The 17,153-nt window shown below is 36.5% G+C and overlaps 1 protein-coding gene across 1 annotated transcript; it reads right to left on the bottom strand.

Annotated features, from left to right (window-relative positions):
- Positions 1-1,480: 1,480 nt before the first annotated feature.
- LOC104899074 (hypothetical protein) lies at positions 1,481-10,799 on the bottom strand. The gene is made up of 6 exons (XM_010686206.4): positions 10,641-10,799; positions 7,567-7,753; positions 4,742-4,916; positions 4,601-4,638; positions 4,457-4,520; positions 1,481-1,913 (listed from the first exon to the last, which is right to left on the bottom strand). Exons 1-6 carry the CDS (start codon positions 10,643-10,645, stop codon positions 1,798-1,800), a joined length of 585 nt encoding a protein of 194 aa, XP_010684508.1. The 5' UTR covers positions 10,646-10,799; the 3' UTR covers positions 1,481-1,797.
- Between the last annotated feature and the right edge of the window lie 6,354 nt (positions 10,800-17,153).

Below are 17,153 nucleotides of genomic sequence, written 5' to 3'. Positions count from 1 at the left end.
TCATTTGGATCAAACTATTAGAAGAAAAATCACTCTCTTCAAAGTGATATAGACACAAATCCCCCTCTAGCTCATCAACATTGTTCATGGATTCTAAAGATAATCATATAACTGTTTATACTAAACTAACTAATCCACTAGCATATAGGGAGATAACAACGTCTCTTAGAGAAGAGGGGGACTAGAAAACCAAACCTAAACTAGACAATGAACATCGACAACTAGTGGAATACAAGAAAACTAGGAAAATAGGAGATAAAGTGATAACTTCACAATATAATATCAAATCTGAAATCAAACGACTTCTATTGCTGAAACCGTGGGCGGGATGCTTGATTTGTCACTCGCCGGCGTCGAATTGGAAAGCTAATGGAGATTGCTCTGTTTGAGAGGAGGCATGTAGTACTGGCTAGGGTTGTTTAGAGTGCGGTCTGGACCACACCAAACCACAACCCAAACCCATTTTTCGCAGTTTGGGTTATGATTCCAAACAAACAGCGGTTTGTGGTTTGGGTTGGGTTTTAATTTTTGTAAATCGAAACCACACCGTAAACCGCAATTTTATATGATTTTTTTTAATTTTATTTTATCTATTTTGATTTTTTTAAAAAAATACACTCTCCTTTGTTTGGTGTAAGATTTGGACAAATATTTAATTATGAAGTCAACTTCATATTTATTTGGACTCTTTATATTTATTACCAATTTTTTTACTCTTAGATTACAAAATTAATATTGTGGAGGAAAAATTGGTTAAACCGCAAACCGAACAGCAACAAACCGTTTGGCACGGTTCGGTTTGGGCAAAAGTACGATGCGGTTTGGGTCAGGAAAATGTCAAACCGTATATTTGCGGTTTGGTTTGGGTTACATTCCAAACCGAACCAACCCAACTCGCGTACACCCTTAGTACTAGCATTCGCTGCACTTAAACTACGGTTACTATGAGGGGGGGGGGGGGGGGATGGGCATGCCGATGACCTTGATAGAGCCAGAGATTATCATGCCACCGACGAGCCAATAGGGGAATGTAGGTGAGCGCCGCAGGGTAGAGGTGGATGTGAAAGGTTTCATTACACTCGGGTTTGGTTAGAGAGAAGTTTTGAAAGATAAATCTAGTAACTTTTGATTTACTAGTGAACTACAGAGAACAATGTTGATCCAAAAAAACCCAAGGAATTTTACGAGTTTTCTTTAGATATTTTACAATTTTCATTATATCTCGAGTTTTCAGTATAAGTCTCAGTATTAGAACCACCATAGAAATGTATCGATTGGATACTAGCACTTCCTCTCATCGGTTCATTTTGAAGTCTCAGTATTACATCAACCATAGTAATGAACTTCCTCTCATGATTCCATGTCAATCACAAATCAACCATCTTCAGGCTTTTGAAGGAAAATTAAGACGATATATAGATCCCATTTGCAACACCAGTTGAAGCAAAAAAGTCACTACTCCATAGTTCCTAGCATGCAATAGAGATAATAATCACATTAACCATTAAAATCCAAGAGAATTCCAAAGTATTTGTGAACAAGGATCGAAAACCAGCAGTCATGAACAGAACAAATATCTAGACAGCCTAAAATTCCAACTATGTATGCTTCAGAAGAACCTGGGTAGGCCTGCAGCTGCCAGACTCCAGGGAAAAGGACTGCAAACATAAAATCTGTCCCACTCCCAAAATACAGAAGCAAATACTTCAAAGACGAAGAGACTGCTCAGTCCCTGCCACAAACCACTAATATAACAGCCCATTATCTGGCTGGGCTGCTTATCCTCTACTATGCACCTCATGCACTCGATGCTTCAGTCTTCTCTGCAACAGCTGCTTCCTTAAGCTTCTCAAGCTCCTTTAAAGATGCTGCTAAATCAGCGCCTTGCTCTTCTGGTTTTGACACTTCTTGCTCTGCATATACAATGAAAAACTGTTAGCAAGAAATTGCCAAACTAGATAAACTAAGCAATAAGAATGAAGCATCTGAGGGTCTTTGCTGTCGGAGGTAGCGCTTGGTAGTCACGATTACCTCAATGCAATACTAGATAACTACGCAATAATTGGTCATTACCTGAATGTTCCGTTCATAACCTGTCGTATCCTTTATCTGGATTTACTAAAAGAAATCCTTACAATGTTACTTGGAAGAAACTAACCTTAGTTAAACATTTATGCCCTTTCAGAGAAAACAATTCATACTAGCACAAATACCCGTATAGTAAGGTAGGTTTTTTTTATTAGGAGAGATAACTGGTGTGAAGACCAACCCTGCTAGGCTACTCAAGGACAGGGTACAAGGCCAAACAGCTCAAAAGACAGCAGGCCACTGCCACCACAAGTGAAATCCCCAACGTATTGTCGAGGGTGGTACTCTAGCCACCTCTCCCTCATAGTAAGGTAGGCTTTACTGAGGTCTTATAGGTCTCTATATTCAACTAGATTGATACCCGTATTTCTTCAAATTCATACTAGCATGAATACCAACCGGTGTCGGATCCAGCAGTGGACCCACTGAACCCACAAAATTCTGGGGAAAAAAATTGAAGTAAATATAATTGCTCAGCAATTAGATTCATCAGATATATGCGTCAGTTGTGCTGGTTGGGCTTTTGTTGACATCTTGCTGGCCTCGGGTCCTGGGTTCTATTCTCCATGTTGACATACTTTCGAAACTTTTTCTTTTCTTTTCACCTGATTCCCCTTCAATAATTCTTTCCCCATACGCTGTATTTTCTACATTTCTACTTTTAAAGTTCTATTCTTTAGTTCCCAATGCTCACATATTTCTTTGGGTTTTCATAAATAAACTAAAAAACAAAACAAAAGAATTGTTAATAGCAAATTTAATCTAGTTAGTTTACTAATTGCTAGAATAATAGACTCATGAGTCTTGTGAGTCTAATGTACTTTAGCTTCAACAATCAACCCTAAATTATTTGTTGATAGTAAATTAATCAGGTAGATAACTGATGGAACGAAGGGTTCAACTGCAGTCACTATATTAATCTTGTTTCTCTTTCGTTAATAAAAGGAGCCTCCAATTAAATTAATTAGTTCCAAAGTGTAAAAAAGTTTAAAAGTTCATCAGATTTACTTGCATAATTTCTGTTTTTTCGTTGTGATCCAACCTCCTAAATATTGGTTTGCATGTTGGCATTTGGACTAATGTTTCAAATGGCGTTGAATCTGAAAATTTCGAACAAACATTCCTTATCCGCCACTGATACCGACTGGAAGGATTTTGCTACCAACTTTTTCCGCTGCAATAATGTGCTGATATTTGGAATCTTTCAAATAGAAACTAGGACTTAAGGAGGCTTTACCCAACCTACAACGTATTTTTGCAAACATATATTTTATTCCCTCCTTGCCTGATATATCACACAGGATGCCCACATTTATTTCACATTTATTTTTTGGATGAAGATGAGCAAAATGTTTTTTCGCTCCCTCTAAGAAAGCCCCACTACCCGTCTTTGATAGCAAAATCCCATCTTATCATACTGCCCACTTTCTAATAAGAGTTGAGGACTTGAGGTTGGCAAAACATTAAAACAGAAAAAGGGATAGTTCTTTAGTTTTGAAAAAGAACTCTAGAAGGGAATCAAGACGCGTGTTTGAGGCCACCTTCTAACGAGGCATGAGATGGCTCATCTGCCTTTTGTGTAGACATGCAAGGGAGAGAAAGATTTGAACTCAAATCTTTCATAAAACCAACTTCTTTACAACTTCAATGCATTAAGATGTTTCAAATGGAAACTAACATCTTCAGAAAACACACAAAAATGGGTGAAACCCTAATTAACATAGTAATTCAATTTGAAATTGGTGGTTTGCCGACAAGCAAGTCATGATATATCTTGCTGCTAATCTTATGTAGTGTTCCAGGTCAAGTTTCCTTTTCTCTCTATTTGATCTTTTGTTCTCTCTCTCTCTATCATCTATTTCTTTTCCTTGTTCCCATCCAAACGAATTGCAACTTTAGGAGAGTGGACGCCGAATTTAAATTCGCTTACCCCCTTATGTCTGTTAAAGCCTGTTTTGTTTTCTCCTTTTTTGGAGTTCTCAATTGTGGGGAGAAGATGCCCCATTAAATTTCCTTTAATTTTAGTTGACAGTTAGATAAAATCACTGGTTCCCCAAGGCATCTGATGCTCATTAGCATCCTTTTTTATTCTAGTTTTTACAAGTTCATTTCTTTTTCAAGCAACAAACATATTCTAGAAATTATGTACAAGCAAAAAAAAGTTAAGGGGCGCCTAGATTATAGAATAGAATGCTTGTGTCAAGGCTCCAGGGGCCTTTACGCTTCGGTGTGCCTTTCAAAACTAAAGATAGCTCGAATAAGCAGTTGAGATAGAGGCCAAAAAGCTGGAAGGAACAGGTACTTTATAAGTTATAACTACCTCCACTTCTCAGAAGAAAGAGTGAGAAGGTACTCAGAATGTACTTACCATCATCATCACTGTCATCAAATTCATCACCACCAGCACCAGCACCACCAAAATCTCCGAATTTCTGCAAATCAAAACTAAATCAAGAAGGCAAAACAAAATGTAGGGGTACAAGTATGGAATATAAGCATAAAACATTCATACCGAGAAGTCCATTCCACCAAGATCAAAGTCTGCTGGACCTGAGAAAGTAAAAACATGGTTTTCTTTTAGATAATTCACACTCGCGACATAAAAGGTGCCAAAGCAACAACTCACACAACAATATGAAAAAATCACACTCACCACCAGTACCATTACCAGCACCAGTATCTTCATCTTCATCAGCCCACTTATCCCAATCAATCTTCACGTAATGTGGAGGCTTACCTTCTCCACGCAGAAGCCTATTCCACCATTTCTGCTCTGCCTTCTCCAGAACACAGAATATACTTCTGACTCCATAACTAATTTTGCTTTCCTAAAGCAACAGATTACAGACACAATCAGCAAATCAACACAACTGGAAGAGAGAGGACCAAAACAATTAATTCCTTGCAGAAAACTATTTATCAATACAATAAGAAAAAAACAGTGGCTAAATTGGCTTATTGTCTCCTGACCACATAATTGCATATCTCCAGTTCTTAGAAGTTTAGCTCAGAGAATGCAGCAATCCTAAATTAAACTATTTCAATGCTGGACTTGGCCTAATTCCTGTGTGCTACAGCTACCATTTCAATTAAAAGAGCACCAACAAAATATGCCGAGATTCTTTTGGGAAAATATATATACTATGGATGAGACTTCAGAGGTAAAAAGCATACTTGGCCAGGATTCCAGGAAACTAACAAACACAACCTTAGTTTTAAAAGGCTCAAGGCGCACCGAGGCGCAAAGCGCAAGGCGAAGGGAGGTGCAAAGCACACGCTTCTTGTAGACGAGGCGCACCTTTGGTACCAAAATCCTTAATAATCAATTATAGAACATATTACATAATCAAAAGAATATAATGATTAAAAATGTATAAGCTATTAAAATAAAAATATATAAGCTACTGTCCATACTTTTGATTCGCGACAGTATCAATGAAATAAGTTGCTTGTAAAAAAAAATCTTAGGCTAAGAAAAACAAAAAGCAGTGATTTTAAAAATTAAAAAAAAGAAGGTAGAACAGAAGAGCTAGGAGAGGATAAGGAAAAAAGAAAGAAAGATCAAAGGAAAAAAAGTCATGTGACTCAACAACATCGGTCATAAAGGGTTAAAAAAAAAAGATACATGTTGGAGAAAGGTTGAAAGTCTCGACTGTTCTACCACCATCAAGAATGAGAAAAGCTTTTAGAAAAAGAAGAAATAGAAAGATTGAAGAACAAAAGGAAGAGAAGGCAGCTCGCCAGAAAAATCTAAGGAACGAGAAGGCAGCTCGCCGGAAAAAATCAATAGAAAGAGAAGAGAGAAGATGAAAAGAGCGAAGAGAGAAAGAGAAGATGAAAAGAACGAAGAGAGAGAGAGAGAGGACTCACCTTAATATCCATCGAAAATGAGGGTTTTGGACTTAGGTGGCTCACAGGCGTTCTTTGTCACTTCCGGCGAGTTAGCGACCATCTTGAATTGTTCATTTCAGTTATGAATTAGGGTTTTTCCCCCACAAATTAGGGCTTTTTTCTAGGGTTCAATTTGATGATATATCATGCAATTAACACAAAGCTCGAATTGAATAAAATAAAGCAAAAGGTAAGTTAAAATTTGAAGAAATTTTGTTTTTTTCTGTATTTTGAATTCAGATATGATCTCCCCCCCCCCCCTACACCTCTACACCAAAAGTGGTTGCCTCGCGCCTTGCCTGAGGTGAACAAGGCACGCCCCTGATGTAGATCGCCTCATCTCACTCTTGGGATGTGATTGGCGCCTGGGCGCACCTTGGGAGCGCTTTTTAGAACTAAGAACACAACAAAAAGAATTGACAACAAAATTGCGTACAACTAGGATTGATGAGGTCAAGGTGGCATTCAAAATAATCATTATCCAATCAACCAATTAAACCTGCAGCCACATTCAGCCGATCCAACATCACTGATTCACTGCTGCTACTTTTTCGCATTTTCCACCTCTCAAATAGTTTGGTTGGATCAGCTGAATTACTCAAGCGAAAATCTTGTTTGCTAACAATAATTACAAAATTCAAAAAGAAACTATTGGTGGCTGTACTCAAGAGTAATAGTTGCAATACTCTGGAAGCTGCATCTTGTGCATGTCATACTTGACAGCATATTGTGTTCTCAAATTTCTTTATTTGTACTTCAAATTTCTAAAACATAAGGTTAAGGATTACAAATTTGTACCCCTCTCTCTTCCCTCCTCTAGAATTTAAGACTTCAATGATGTTATGTTTTAGAAATTTGAAGTAAACTTTTACTAGGCGTTGTGGGCCAATATTTGGGATTGTATAAGTTTTAATTAAAATAAGTTCTTTTAGTCATTACTCCGCATGGAAAAAAGATGTTCCGAAATTTGGACTATTGGATTGGATGCAAATGCTCTATTTTGGATTGGATTGGTTAAATTCCGATTAGATTTGGACTCAAAATTTCAAATCTGGATCAATTTTGAATTGGATTTGTGCCTAAACCAAACTTACACCCCATCCATAGCAGCTCAAACAATAGCTTATAACAGCTCATGAGGCAACATATTGATCTTTACCAAATGCCAAGGTGTGGTTTATGTTATGGAGCTCCAAATTATGGAACGACATGGTACAATCAGCCATCAAACAGCGTAAATATGATGGAGTAATGTTGATTTAGTTTCATTGATAGATAACAAATAATGGCACATTTACACATAATTATTCTATTTCCAATTGGAGACAGAACAAACGTTATAAGCTTTCCACAAGCAATAACAGGAATGAAGACAATCCAATAGTTGAGCAAAAAATGCATGCAATACTAATTGCTAGAATTTCAAGAAATAAGACAAACTAGCAGCTACTTGGCTAGAGTCTAGAATATGTTCCCAACCCAACTGCATATTGAATAAATATGAGCAAGGCAGTCAATAAAATAAGCTAACTTGAAAGGTAGAGCACATTACACTAGAAACACATCAACCATGACTATTAAAATTACCTCTACATTGACCTTGTCGAAAAGATCTAGTTTCAGCTCATAAACATGATCACCTGCCCCTCCGGTAGCAGTAAAAGTGAAAGTTCCTTCAGGCCCCAGATTAACCTTTGGATTTTTTGCATCAGGCAGCATCACTGTCAAGTACACTTTGTCTTCCCTCTCTGCCCATTTTACTTCAGGATGACGACTACAGCAAGAAGATAAAGTGATTCAACCAAAGGGAATACATGTTGTACCAGAAGGAGCAAATTTGAGCAACTTCACAATGATTTCCATGCCAGACAAAGTAAGTTAAAGCATAACAAGCAGTGACTGGCAAAGCGACTTACAGGTATCAAGTATTGAATGCCTAGAAGCCATTCAAATGCAGTCATTAACTCCAGAAGCCAGGGGAAGGAAAACCAAAAGTCACATATGTGGTATACAATATCTAGATTCCATAAGATCTCTCATTTGGAACTTAAATACTGATCGCAGAAACCTAGACAGACTTAGGGGTTCGGTAATTTTCTACAGGAGTAAAAACTTTAAAAAACAAACCAGAAGTCTTATGCTTACTCATCCCCCACACAGATTACAACAACAGTGTACAATACCTTAGTCCAGCTCCCAGATACGAAACCATACACCACATTTTATTCCATGAACCTGGAAGCTAATATTACTGACTCACGAGTCACAACAAAGAAGATTCTAGTTTAAACAAATAACTAAATAAACATGCAAGTGATGCAACTCCCTGGACATGCAGTCACAAGGGGTAAAGGATACTTCTAGAAGCAGCTATTAAAGTAAAAACTTTCTTTACTTCAACACTCATATAGAAACCTTCAACAAGATAACGCCAACATAATTGTGAAGTGGGCATTCACATAATATCACTATTTTTTTCCAGAAATCCAAAGTGCTAAATACTTCCATCACCTAACATACAAGATTTAACAAGAATAGTTCACATCAAAAAGAGTCCGAACATTCTCAAGAACTATATCACAGTTGGCTTAATGCCCTAGCGACCAAATCCTTCCACCAAGATATTTAAAGAAGAGAAAGTGGGGGGAAAGATACATGAAGTAGCAATCCCTTTAGGATTTTACTTAGCACATCTAATCCAACTAGTATTTGGTTTATCACATAGATGAAAACTTTAGTTACTCACACACAAAACTTAAGGGCTAAAAGAGTTACACTATTCTCCTCAATATCTCTATTCTATATGTCAAGAGGGGTAGGACACCAAAAAAATAAAAATAAAAGAAAAAGAAAAAAAAAAGAAGTAACTACTTACTTTAACTAAAAAATAGAAAAAGTAAAAACAAAAAAGGGAACTACCTAATTAATTAAAAAAAGATTTAAAAAAAGGCATTACATAAAGAAAACGGTCAATAATTTAAAAAATCCCTAATTGATTAGATATAATTAACAATTAATTTAATTTTCTACATCATCTCTTAAAAAATATTAATTTTCTACGTATTTTCGCACGCATCGCGTGGATATAAAACTAGTACTCACAAATACAAGAGCAAAGGTGTGAGAGTTGTCGAGAATAAAATATTTGATTGAATACTGTAAAGTGTAAACCAAACTTTAATTGATCCTATCCATAATACCTAAACGTTTACTTTGCACTTTGTTGAATACAATGAATGGAAAGAAGAAACTAAACCTATCCTATGTTAAAGGAACTCAATGAGCAAACTCTGCATACATAACCACAAAATGGGTTTAAGAAAAGCTAAAGCAAGCAATAATCACATGATGCTAAAGCCAAAGAAAAGATAACATACCATTCGAGAAATACCTACATCCCCTCAAGGAAGGACGGATAATGTTCTTACCATGCATTTATGTAATAAATGATGAAATTTTTGTAAATCAATTAAGTGTTTTTTAAAAAAATTACCAAAAGAAATAAAATTTTGTTGTTTTCCGAAAATAGTAGTGTTGTATAAAAATTGTCAAATGTTTAATACAAAATTGTAAATGCTGCATAACAAATGATTAATGTTGGAATAAAAATTATGAATGTTGTACAAGACATGGTTGAAGTTGGCCATAATATGTGCACCTTCATTTTCCCTCGAAGGAGAAATTGTGCAAAGATCCATATCATTCAAATGGCGACAAAAATCATTTTAACATCATAAAATCACTACCAAACACATTTTATTGCAAAATTGTGCTTCAAACATCCTATCTCAAAGAATCATACTATAAACATAAAAAAAACATACAACATACATACAACAAAAGCATTAGATGGAGTTCTATTTCTTTCAAATTTCTAAAATTTTGATGTACAAATTTTTGAATACCTAATATGGTACTCCCTCCATTCTTTTGTTGTTCTTATATTCCCCATTGGATATGTTTAATGTATTGTTCCTATTTTTAATCTTTTCATATATAGTGTTACTTTACGGCTTAAATTTTCCACTGGTTTCAAATGGCAATGAATGTGTTCACACTAGTCATTAGTCACGTTTAACTCTTCTCCCCGTTGGTTGCCTAACATAGTGTAACTCAAAGGAATAAAATATTTACTTTTAACTAATTTATTTTATCAAAAATAGTAAAATCTTCACCCATTATTTTTTAAGTTGCATTAGTTTCTTCCTCGATTCCAAATAGGACCAACAAAAGAAAACGTAAAGAGTATAAAGCAGGAGATCGAAAATTCTAAACACTAATCCCGACCACAAATTTCATTTTACAATAATCACAAACACAACCACTAAAACACGATAACAACAATATCCCATTTCATATAAACTTACTACACACAAAAAAACTGTCTTCAAATATTAGGGCAAACTTCACAGAAATCGAATCTATAAGTCAAAAACAAGCACCGAATAGAATTGAAACCAGCATTATATTAGAAAAATACAACATACAACAAATTACTGATAAATCCTAATACTGAGAAACCCTAGATAAAACCTTGCCACCATTTTTTCAAAAAAAATGGCATATAAAAACCGCAATTAAAAGACAATTAAAGTAAACGAAAGCACGAAAATGAGTAACAAAGGTTGAAAATAGATGAAAAATGAGGAGAGAGAGTATACCTCATGGTGAGCTAAAAGAGAGAAAGAGAAAACCCTAGAAAAGAGGAGAGAGAATTTGTAGTTCGAAATGCAGATGAAACACAAAATCAAAGAATAATGTGGCGGCACACCCTGTTGTACTCTTTGGAATACGTCTCATACATGGACTATATATACTACTAACAAAGTAATAGTAAAATTTTGTTAAACTCACACATCACACGATTATAGTGAGCTTGACCAATTTTGTAATTTGTCATCAATTCTTGTCCTCTTGATTTAAGGGTCATGATTCATGTGAGTTCGATCATCATGCACCCGAGTATAAGTAAATTAAGACTAACATTAATTTTTGTTTATTTGAAACTTTCATTTTTACTATTATGCTCAGGATGTACCATTCTTACTTTAACATGAATGTATGATAAAATTTGTAGCGGTAGTCCTCTTCATGATCAACGTCGAAGGTTAATTTTATATTTCGAGTGTGTGTCTCGCTTCTCTGTTATGTTAAATAGGAAAAAATAAGCTCTATAAAAAAAATAATTTAAAAAGACGGGGTTTAATTAAAATAATATTGTGATTTAAAATTATTGTATCTATTTAGGGTAATCTCAAAGCTAACTTGAGCTTTTTGTTAATCCGACAAATTCGAAACTATTAATACATACTTTCTTTATTGTTTTGCCCAAAGTATAATGATAAAGTGATTATTGGGCTTAGATGTCATGAGTATGGATAGCTTTGATTATGAAAGATTATATACATTATGATTTTCTATTTGTGATGAACATTGTGTATAATTTACTGCATGCTCGTTGAAGTAATATTTGGAGATTGAGTGAAGGTACACATGGTTCATCCACCTTCTAACCATAAACTAGTGAGTGTCTTGGGTGATGTCCCGGGTTGTTGCTTTTTGTCAAGTGTGGAAAAATTGATGTAATGACATGATAAGTAAACGCATGATTTTTGAAAAATAAACATTTAAAAGTTTGGGGATGAAAGCAATCGCTTAATTCTTTCTACAAGGAATTGAATTAAGAGTTTATGTCTATAATAGTATCTTGTTACTATCATAAAAAGGTTAGGTATCTAACTACTTGTACAAATCTTTTAATTAGATATAATTATAAGACCTTATGATATTTTATTTTGAAATACTAAACAATGGTGTTATGGTGGATTAATGGTTAAGCTTTCACTTTTCGTTGCAAAGGTCACATGTTCGATACCTTGTACAATATTATTTTCTAATTGAGAGTTTTACGTCTAGACTCCATAGATGATTGGAACCCAATATCTGAGTTCGGGGTGAGGGTACAACACAGTCAGGAACCATTAGCGTGGAACCAAGAACATATTATGATCGGGAACTAGAAAAGAATTTGAAGTATTGAAAGTGTTTGAGTAATTAGAGATTTGAAGCGTGTTTCAGAAGTATTTGTAAGTTTTTGTGCTCGTGAAATAATAATTGCAAAAACGTAATTGATTTGAGAAATCTCCCGTATTTCTAGCAACAAGAATTTGCGCTCCACGCGCCCCCTGTGCCTGGCGCAGGCTGACGTGTCAAGCGCAGATCCACGTGTTAGGCGCACAATGGTGTGCCTGACGCGGCTTGCCCAATCAACGATGTACACGTGCATACGCATATTTAAAAGATAAAAGAAAAAGGGATCTTGCGTCACACACATGGACTACGCTAGGCGCATGATTCTATGTGAATCACAATTCCACGTGTCAAACGCACATAGGCGCGCCTGACATAGCTTGACCAATGTGTTGGACGCACGTGGCGAGGCGTAGCCTTTGCGTCCAACTCAGTCGCCAACCTTTTTTCATTAAACGCTTTTTAAAGATAATTTTCTATCCTTAAAACTTGAAGATTGAATTTTACGGAATAAAAAAATTTGATTTCTATTTAATATATTTATTAAAATAAGAAAATATTTAATTGGGCTCTTAAAATACTTTAAATGGATTCAAAATATGTTATGGGTTTAAAATACACTTAATTATCATGAATAATTTATTGGTCTTTAGAATAATATTTCAAAACAGAATTTTAATTAATTTTGGATTGGTTCCTCGGATTGCTCTTCTATTGGGTTGCGCCAACTAATATCGTATTATGTTTCATTGTTGGACCCTTTAATGGGGAAACACGATTATGTGTCTACATAAGCCCCCATTTTGACCGAGGTTTGCAAAACCGAAAGTCAAAGTATATGTGTTGGGACGAAAAATGATTCTAGATGCTCTGCAATCCAGAATCACTCTTTTACGCCAGAACTTGCAAAACAAGTAAAAGTTTCAGGAACAGACATGGGTGGAACATATTTGTAAATATGTAAAAATGAGATGGTGTGTGAAAGGAGGTGTCATGAGCTATTTTAGTCTGGCTCATGTATGAGTTACGAGCTATTTTAGTCCGACTCGTGATGGAGTAGAGCTGCATCCGCTCCAAGGCTGTGTTATGAACTGTTTTAGTCTGCCTCATGTCGGTGTAGAGCTATTTTAGCCCGCCTCATGACAGAGTAGAGCTATTTTAGTCCGGCTCATGACAAAGTAGAGCTACATCCGCTCCAAGGTTGTGTTACAAGCTAGCTTAGTCTGGCTCATGACGGAGTAGGGCAATTTTAGTCCGGGTCATGACAGAGTAGAGTTGCATCCGCTCCATGGTTGTGTTACGAGTTATTCTAGTCCAGCTCATGACGGAGTAGAGCTATTTTAGTGCGGTTCATGATGTAGTTGATGGTCCGCAGACCCGACGATTGTATGTCGCCTTTTTCTACTTGATAATAATCCGCGGACTCGACGTTTGTGTGTCACCTTTTTGCTTGATGATGGTTCACGGACCCGATGATTGTATGTCGCTTTTTTGCTTGATGATGGTCCGCGAACCTGACGATTATATGTCGGCTTTCTGCTTGATGATGGTTTGCGATCCCGATGATTCTATGTTGCATTTCTACTTAGTGATGGTTCGCGGATCCGACGATTGTATGTCGCCTTTCTGCTTGATGATGGCCCGCCGACCCGACGATTGTATGTCGCCTTTCAACTTGATGATGGTCCGCAGACCCGATGAGTATATGTCGCTTTTTCAGCTTGATGATGGCCCACAGACCCGACGATTGTATGTCGCCTTTCTACTTGATGATGTTCCGCAGACCCGACGATTGTATGTCACCTTCCTAATTGATAATGTTCCACAAACCTACTACGGTTATCTCTTAGCTATGAATCCCCCAAGCACATTGTGGAGGCTTGTGCACACGACACAAAAGCCTGCACTTGGCACAACATGTTACGCTGCACGCAATTTGTTGTGTGTAGCAAAGCGTTGTCGGTGCGCTGGACGCACCATGTATATAGCGCTTGTCTTCCGCTATTAAATTGTAATGGTCCGCAGACCTTGGCTAAATATAACTAGTATAGAGTCGTTTATTGTTGGGTACTTGTAAATACAAATAACACACAGATATATAAATAATTAGGGGACATGCATGTGTCTCATGATGTGTGTGATAGTGTATGGATAGGAAAAGAATGAACCTATGAAGAGTGTCTTCTAGTACTTTAGACTTAAAGGTGATATCTTGTGTGCATACATGGGTGTGTATGTGTGTGCGACTCGATGATTGACGGTAGAATCCTATGGCTAAGGACGAAGGACGCAATGCTTGACACAATATTTGACAATTTAGATGTGCAATGAAATTGTAGAGATGTGACACTAATGCAGATGCTATGATTTGATGTTAATTCAGACAATATGATGCTTTTATCGTTCCTTTAGAAGCTCAATTTTTCGTTTAAAAAATTACTTTGGAAAGAGAAGAAAGGGGAAGCCCTCAAGGATGATCCATGTAGGTTATGTTTGATTCAAAATGATTTGTAGTTGTTATGGGCCTAAGTGAGCCCATAAAACAGTTATGATCTCGTATGGGTATGGAGCCCAAAATATTTTGTATGGACTCGTAATGAAGTCTTGATTAAGGTACACATGGAGCCTATGAAAAAGGAGAAATGGGAAGCCCCCAAGGAAGATTCATTCAGTTAATAGATGTTGTTAGACTTGAAACTTGTTGTAGTCCTTGTAATGCTTGAGTTGTATATGTTTCGAGTTTCGTGTGCCAAAGGCCTAAGCAAGCCTATAAATAGATGCGATGTTGCATCCGTGTGGGTTTAAAACCCAAGATGTCATATATGGACTCGTAGTAAAGTCCTTCAATAGGTTTGGACTTGGAGCCTACGATTTTCTGGATGGAGTTGGTGAAGGATCCCAACTTGATTGCTTGGCTTTAAAGATATCTCGTCACGCTTAGGGGAGTTTTCGACCAAAGATTCCATATAGGGTTCTTAAGGTGAAAAAAGACAATAAAGGCCAAAGAAAGGAACACTCGAAAGCTCTAGTATCCTGGCAAACTGTTTGTCTTCCTAAGGAGTTTTCAGGACGATATTAAGTATGTCATTCATCAAAGCAGAAGCAAGTCCCCCCAATCACAATTGTATTGCCTATTCTTTGTGGAAACTGTATATCAAATTTGGCTAAATAGGAATGCTCTTGTGTTTAATAGACCAACTCTTGATGTATTAGCTAGTAGTAAACAAATTATATTTAGAGTTGCTTGTAGAAGTCCAGAGACTTTGAGACTCTTACTTATTATTTGAGATAGGTGTGCATGAGCTTGTTCAGGCCTGTTGGTTAGGCTTTCCATTCCATGTTGGATTATGGGGCCTCTTTTCCTTCATGCCTAGGTGATGATGTTTGATACTTTGTATTTCTGTTTTTTTTTCTTCAATAACAACTTTGAATTGCCAAAAAAAAAGGAACACTCAAACGATGAGGTGCGGTCATAGCGTTGAGTGTTGAAAGGTTTTGCTAAGGTTGGCTTAGAAGCGATAATGCGACTTAGAAAAAGGAAGTGATTAGAATAAGAAAGTCATAATGAATCAACTCATGCAATGAGGTAGGCTAATGATGTAAGTTCAAATCGCAGTATAGTTCTAAAATAATATTTTGAATTAAAATGGTCGGGCCTTTAAAGAGGTTGCCTATGTATTCATGATGGAATCAAGTTAGTCGTAGTTCTTAGCATTTTAATCAGTGGCGTAGCATTTTGCTTTGGAGCCATTTGCAATGAATTAAGCATTGATTTGGGAGAGGTCTTTGGCAAGGGTGGATGATGTTGTAGGTTTGGTTTGGTTTATAGCGGTCTGACCTCCGGTGATGTCTTTTACGTATCTTTAGCAAAATCAGATCATTCATAGTTCAGGATAATGAATTAGAAGGTGCCCTGAGTTTTGCCTAAGTCGCCCTTATGGGTTTTCGACCTAGCGGGCTTTGGTTTGTCTTTTGTGGCTTATTTGGATGCGATATGGTTATCAATTATTTATGAGAATGTTTGTTATAGAGGTGTGATCTGGCTTGTATTGATTTTTGGTTGTTGAGGTCATGGTTGATTGGTTAGAGTTTTGGGTTAAAGGTTAAAGGTTTTGAAAGAAATACCTTTGATAATGTTATTGATGGGCTTATTTGCAACACTTTTATTTCTTCATATTTTGCTTTTTTGTGTCATTTTTTTTTATTTGCTTTTGCTTTTTATTTTCTTTTTACTTGCCCTTTCCATTGAATTGTTGTCAAATGTACTTCCCCTAAGGTAGGTTAAAGGGAGATGGATGATTATGCATGATAAGGATTGGAGAAATAATTGCGTGGAAAGGGAGGAATGCCTCTTTCATATACATCAGTTGCTCATTTGTTTTATTAGAATAGTCATGAGAATTATAAATTCATATCTTTTAAGGCGACAATCGTGGTTTTCATTAATGCTCATTAATGCAAGGTTAGAAAATAAGTAGATACTCATTTATTAATTGGAATTTATGGGTACATGCAATAAGAGGGAAAATCTTATATTCTATCAGGCAAAAAAAGAGAGATGAAACAGAAACTGAAATCCTAAGTTTAGACTCCTACATCACGTGACAATACAACTTCGTTGCTTTGGTTTTCATGAGGTATCTTTCTAAATGAAAAGAGAATAAGAATAAGTGTATTTTTTCGCGTTGATTGGATCCTAATAAGCGAGTCCAAATGCTTTAATGAGCATTTGGGCTTATAAGTCTTTTTTTATGACATTGAGGTCATTGTATTCGGTAGGGATGACAATTGATAATGGACCCTATCCGGATCCGTGGATCCAGATCCGTTTAAGCGGATCTGAATCCTAAAATTTTGGGCCCGACGGATCTGGGTAGGATTTGGATCTTGGTTTTTAAAAACGGGTCTGGACGGGATCCTAACCCGCGTCCAGATCCGTTTACCCGTTTTGTAAAGTTATATTAAAATACCTAATTAAAAGGTAAAAGTTAAAACCTAAAATGTTCACGCAGTAGAATCAAGAGCATCTACTCATTTCTCTCTCTTCACTCCCCTCTCTTATCTCTCTTCACTTTTACCGACAGTTAGGGATGACAGTGGGTAATGGACCCTACCCGGATCTGTGGATCCAGACCCGTTTTTAG

Source organism: Beta vulgaris, chromosome 7, assembly GCF_026745355.1.
Source record: "Beta vulgaris subsp. vulgaris cultivar EL10 chromosome 7, EL10.2, whole genome shotgun sequence".
NCBI lineage: Eukaryota > Viridiplantae > Streptophyta > Magnoliopsida > Caryophyllales > Amaranthaceae > Beta > Beta vulgaris.
The sequence above is the reverse complement of the archived record's forward strand: the minus strand, read 5'-3'. Positions and strand labels throughout refer to the sequence as shown.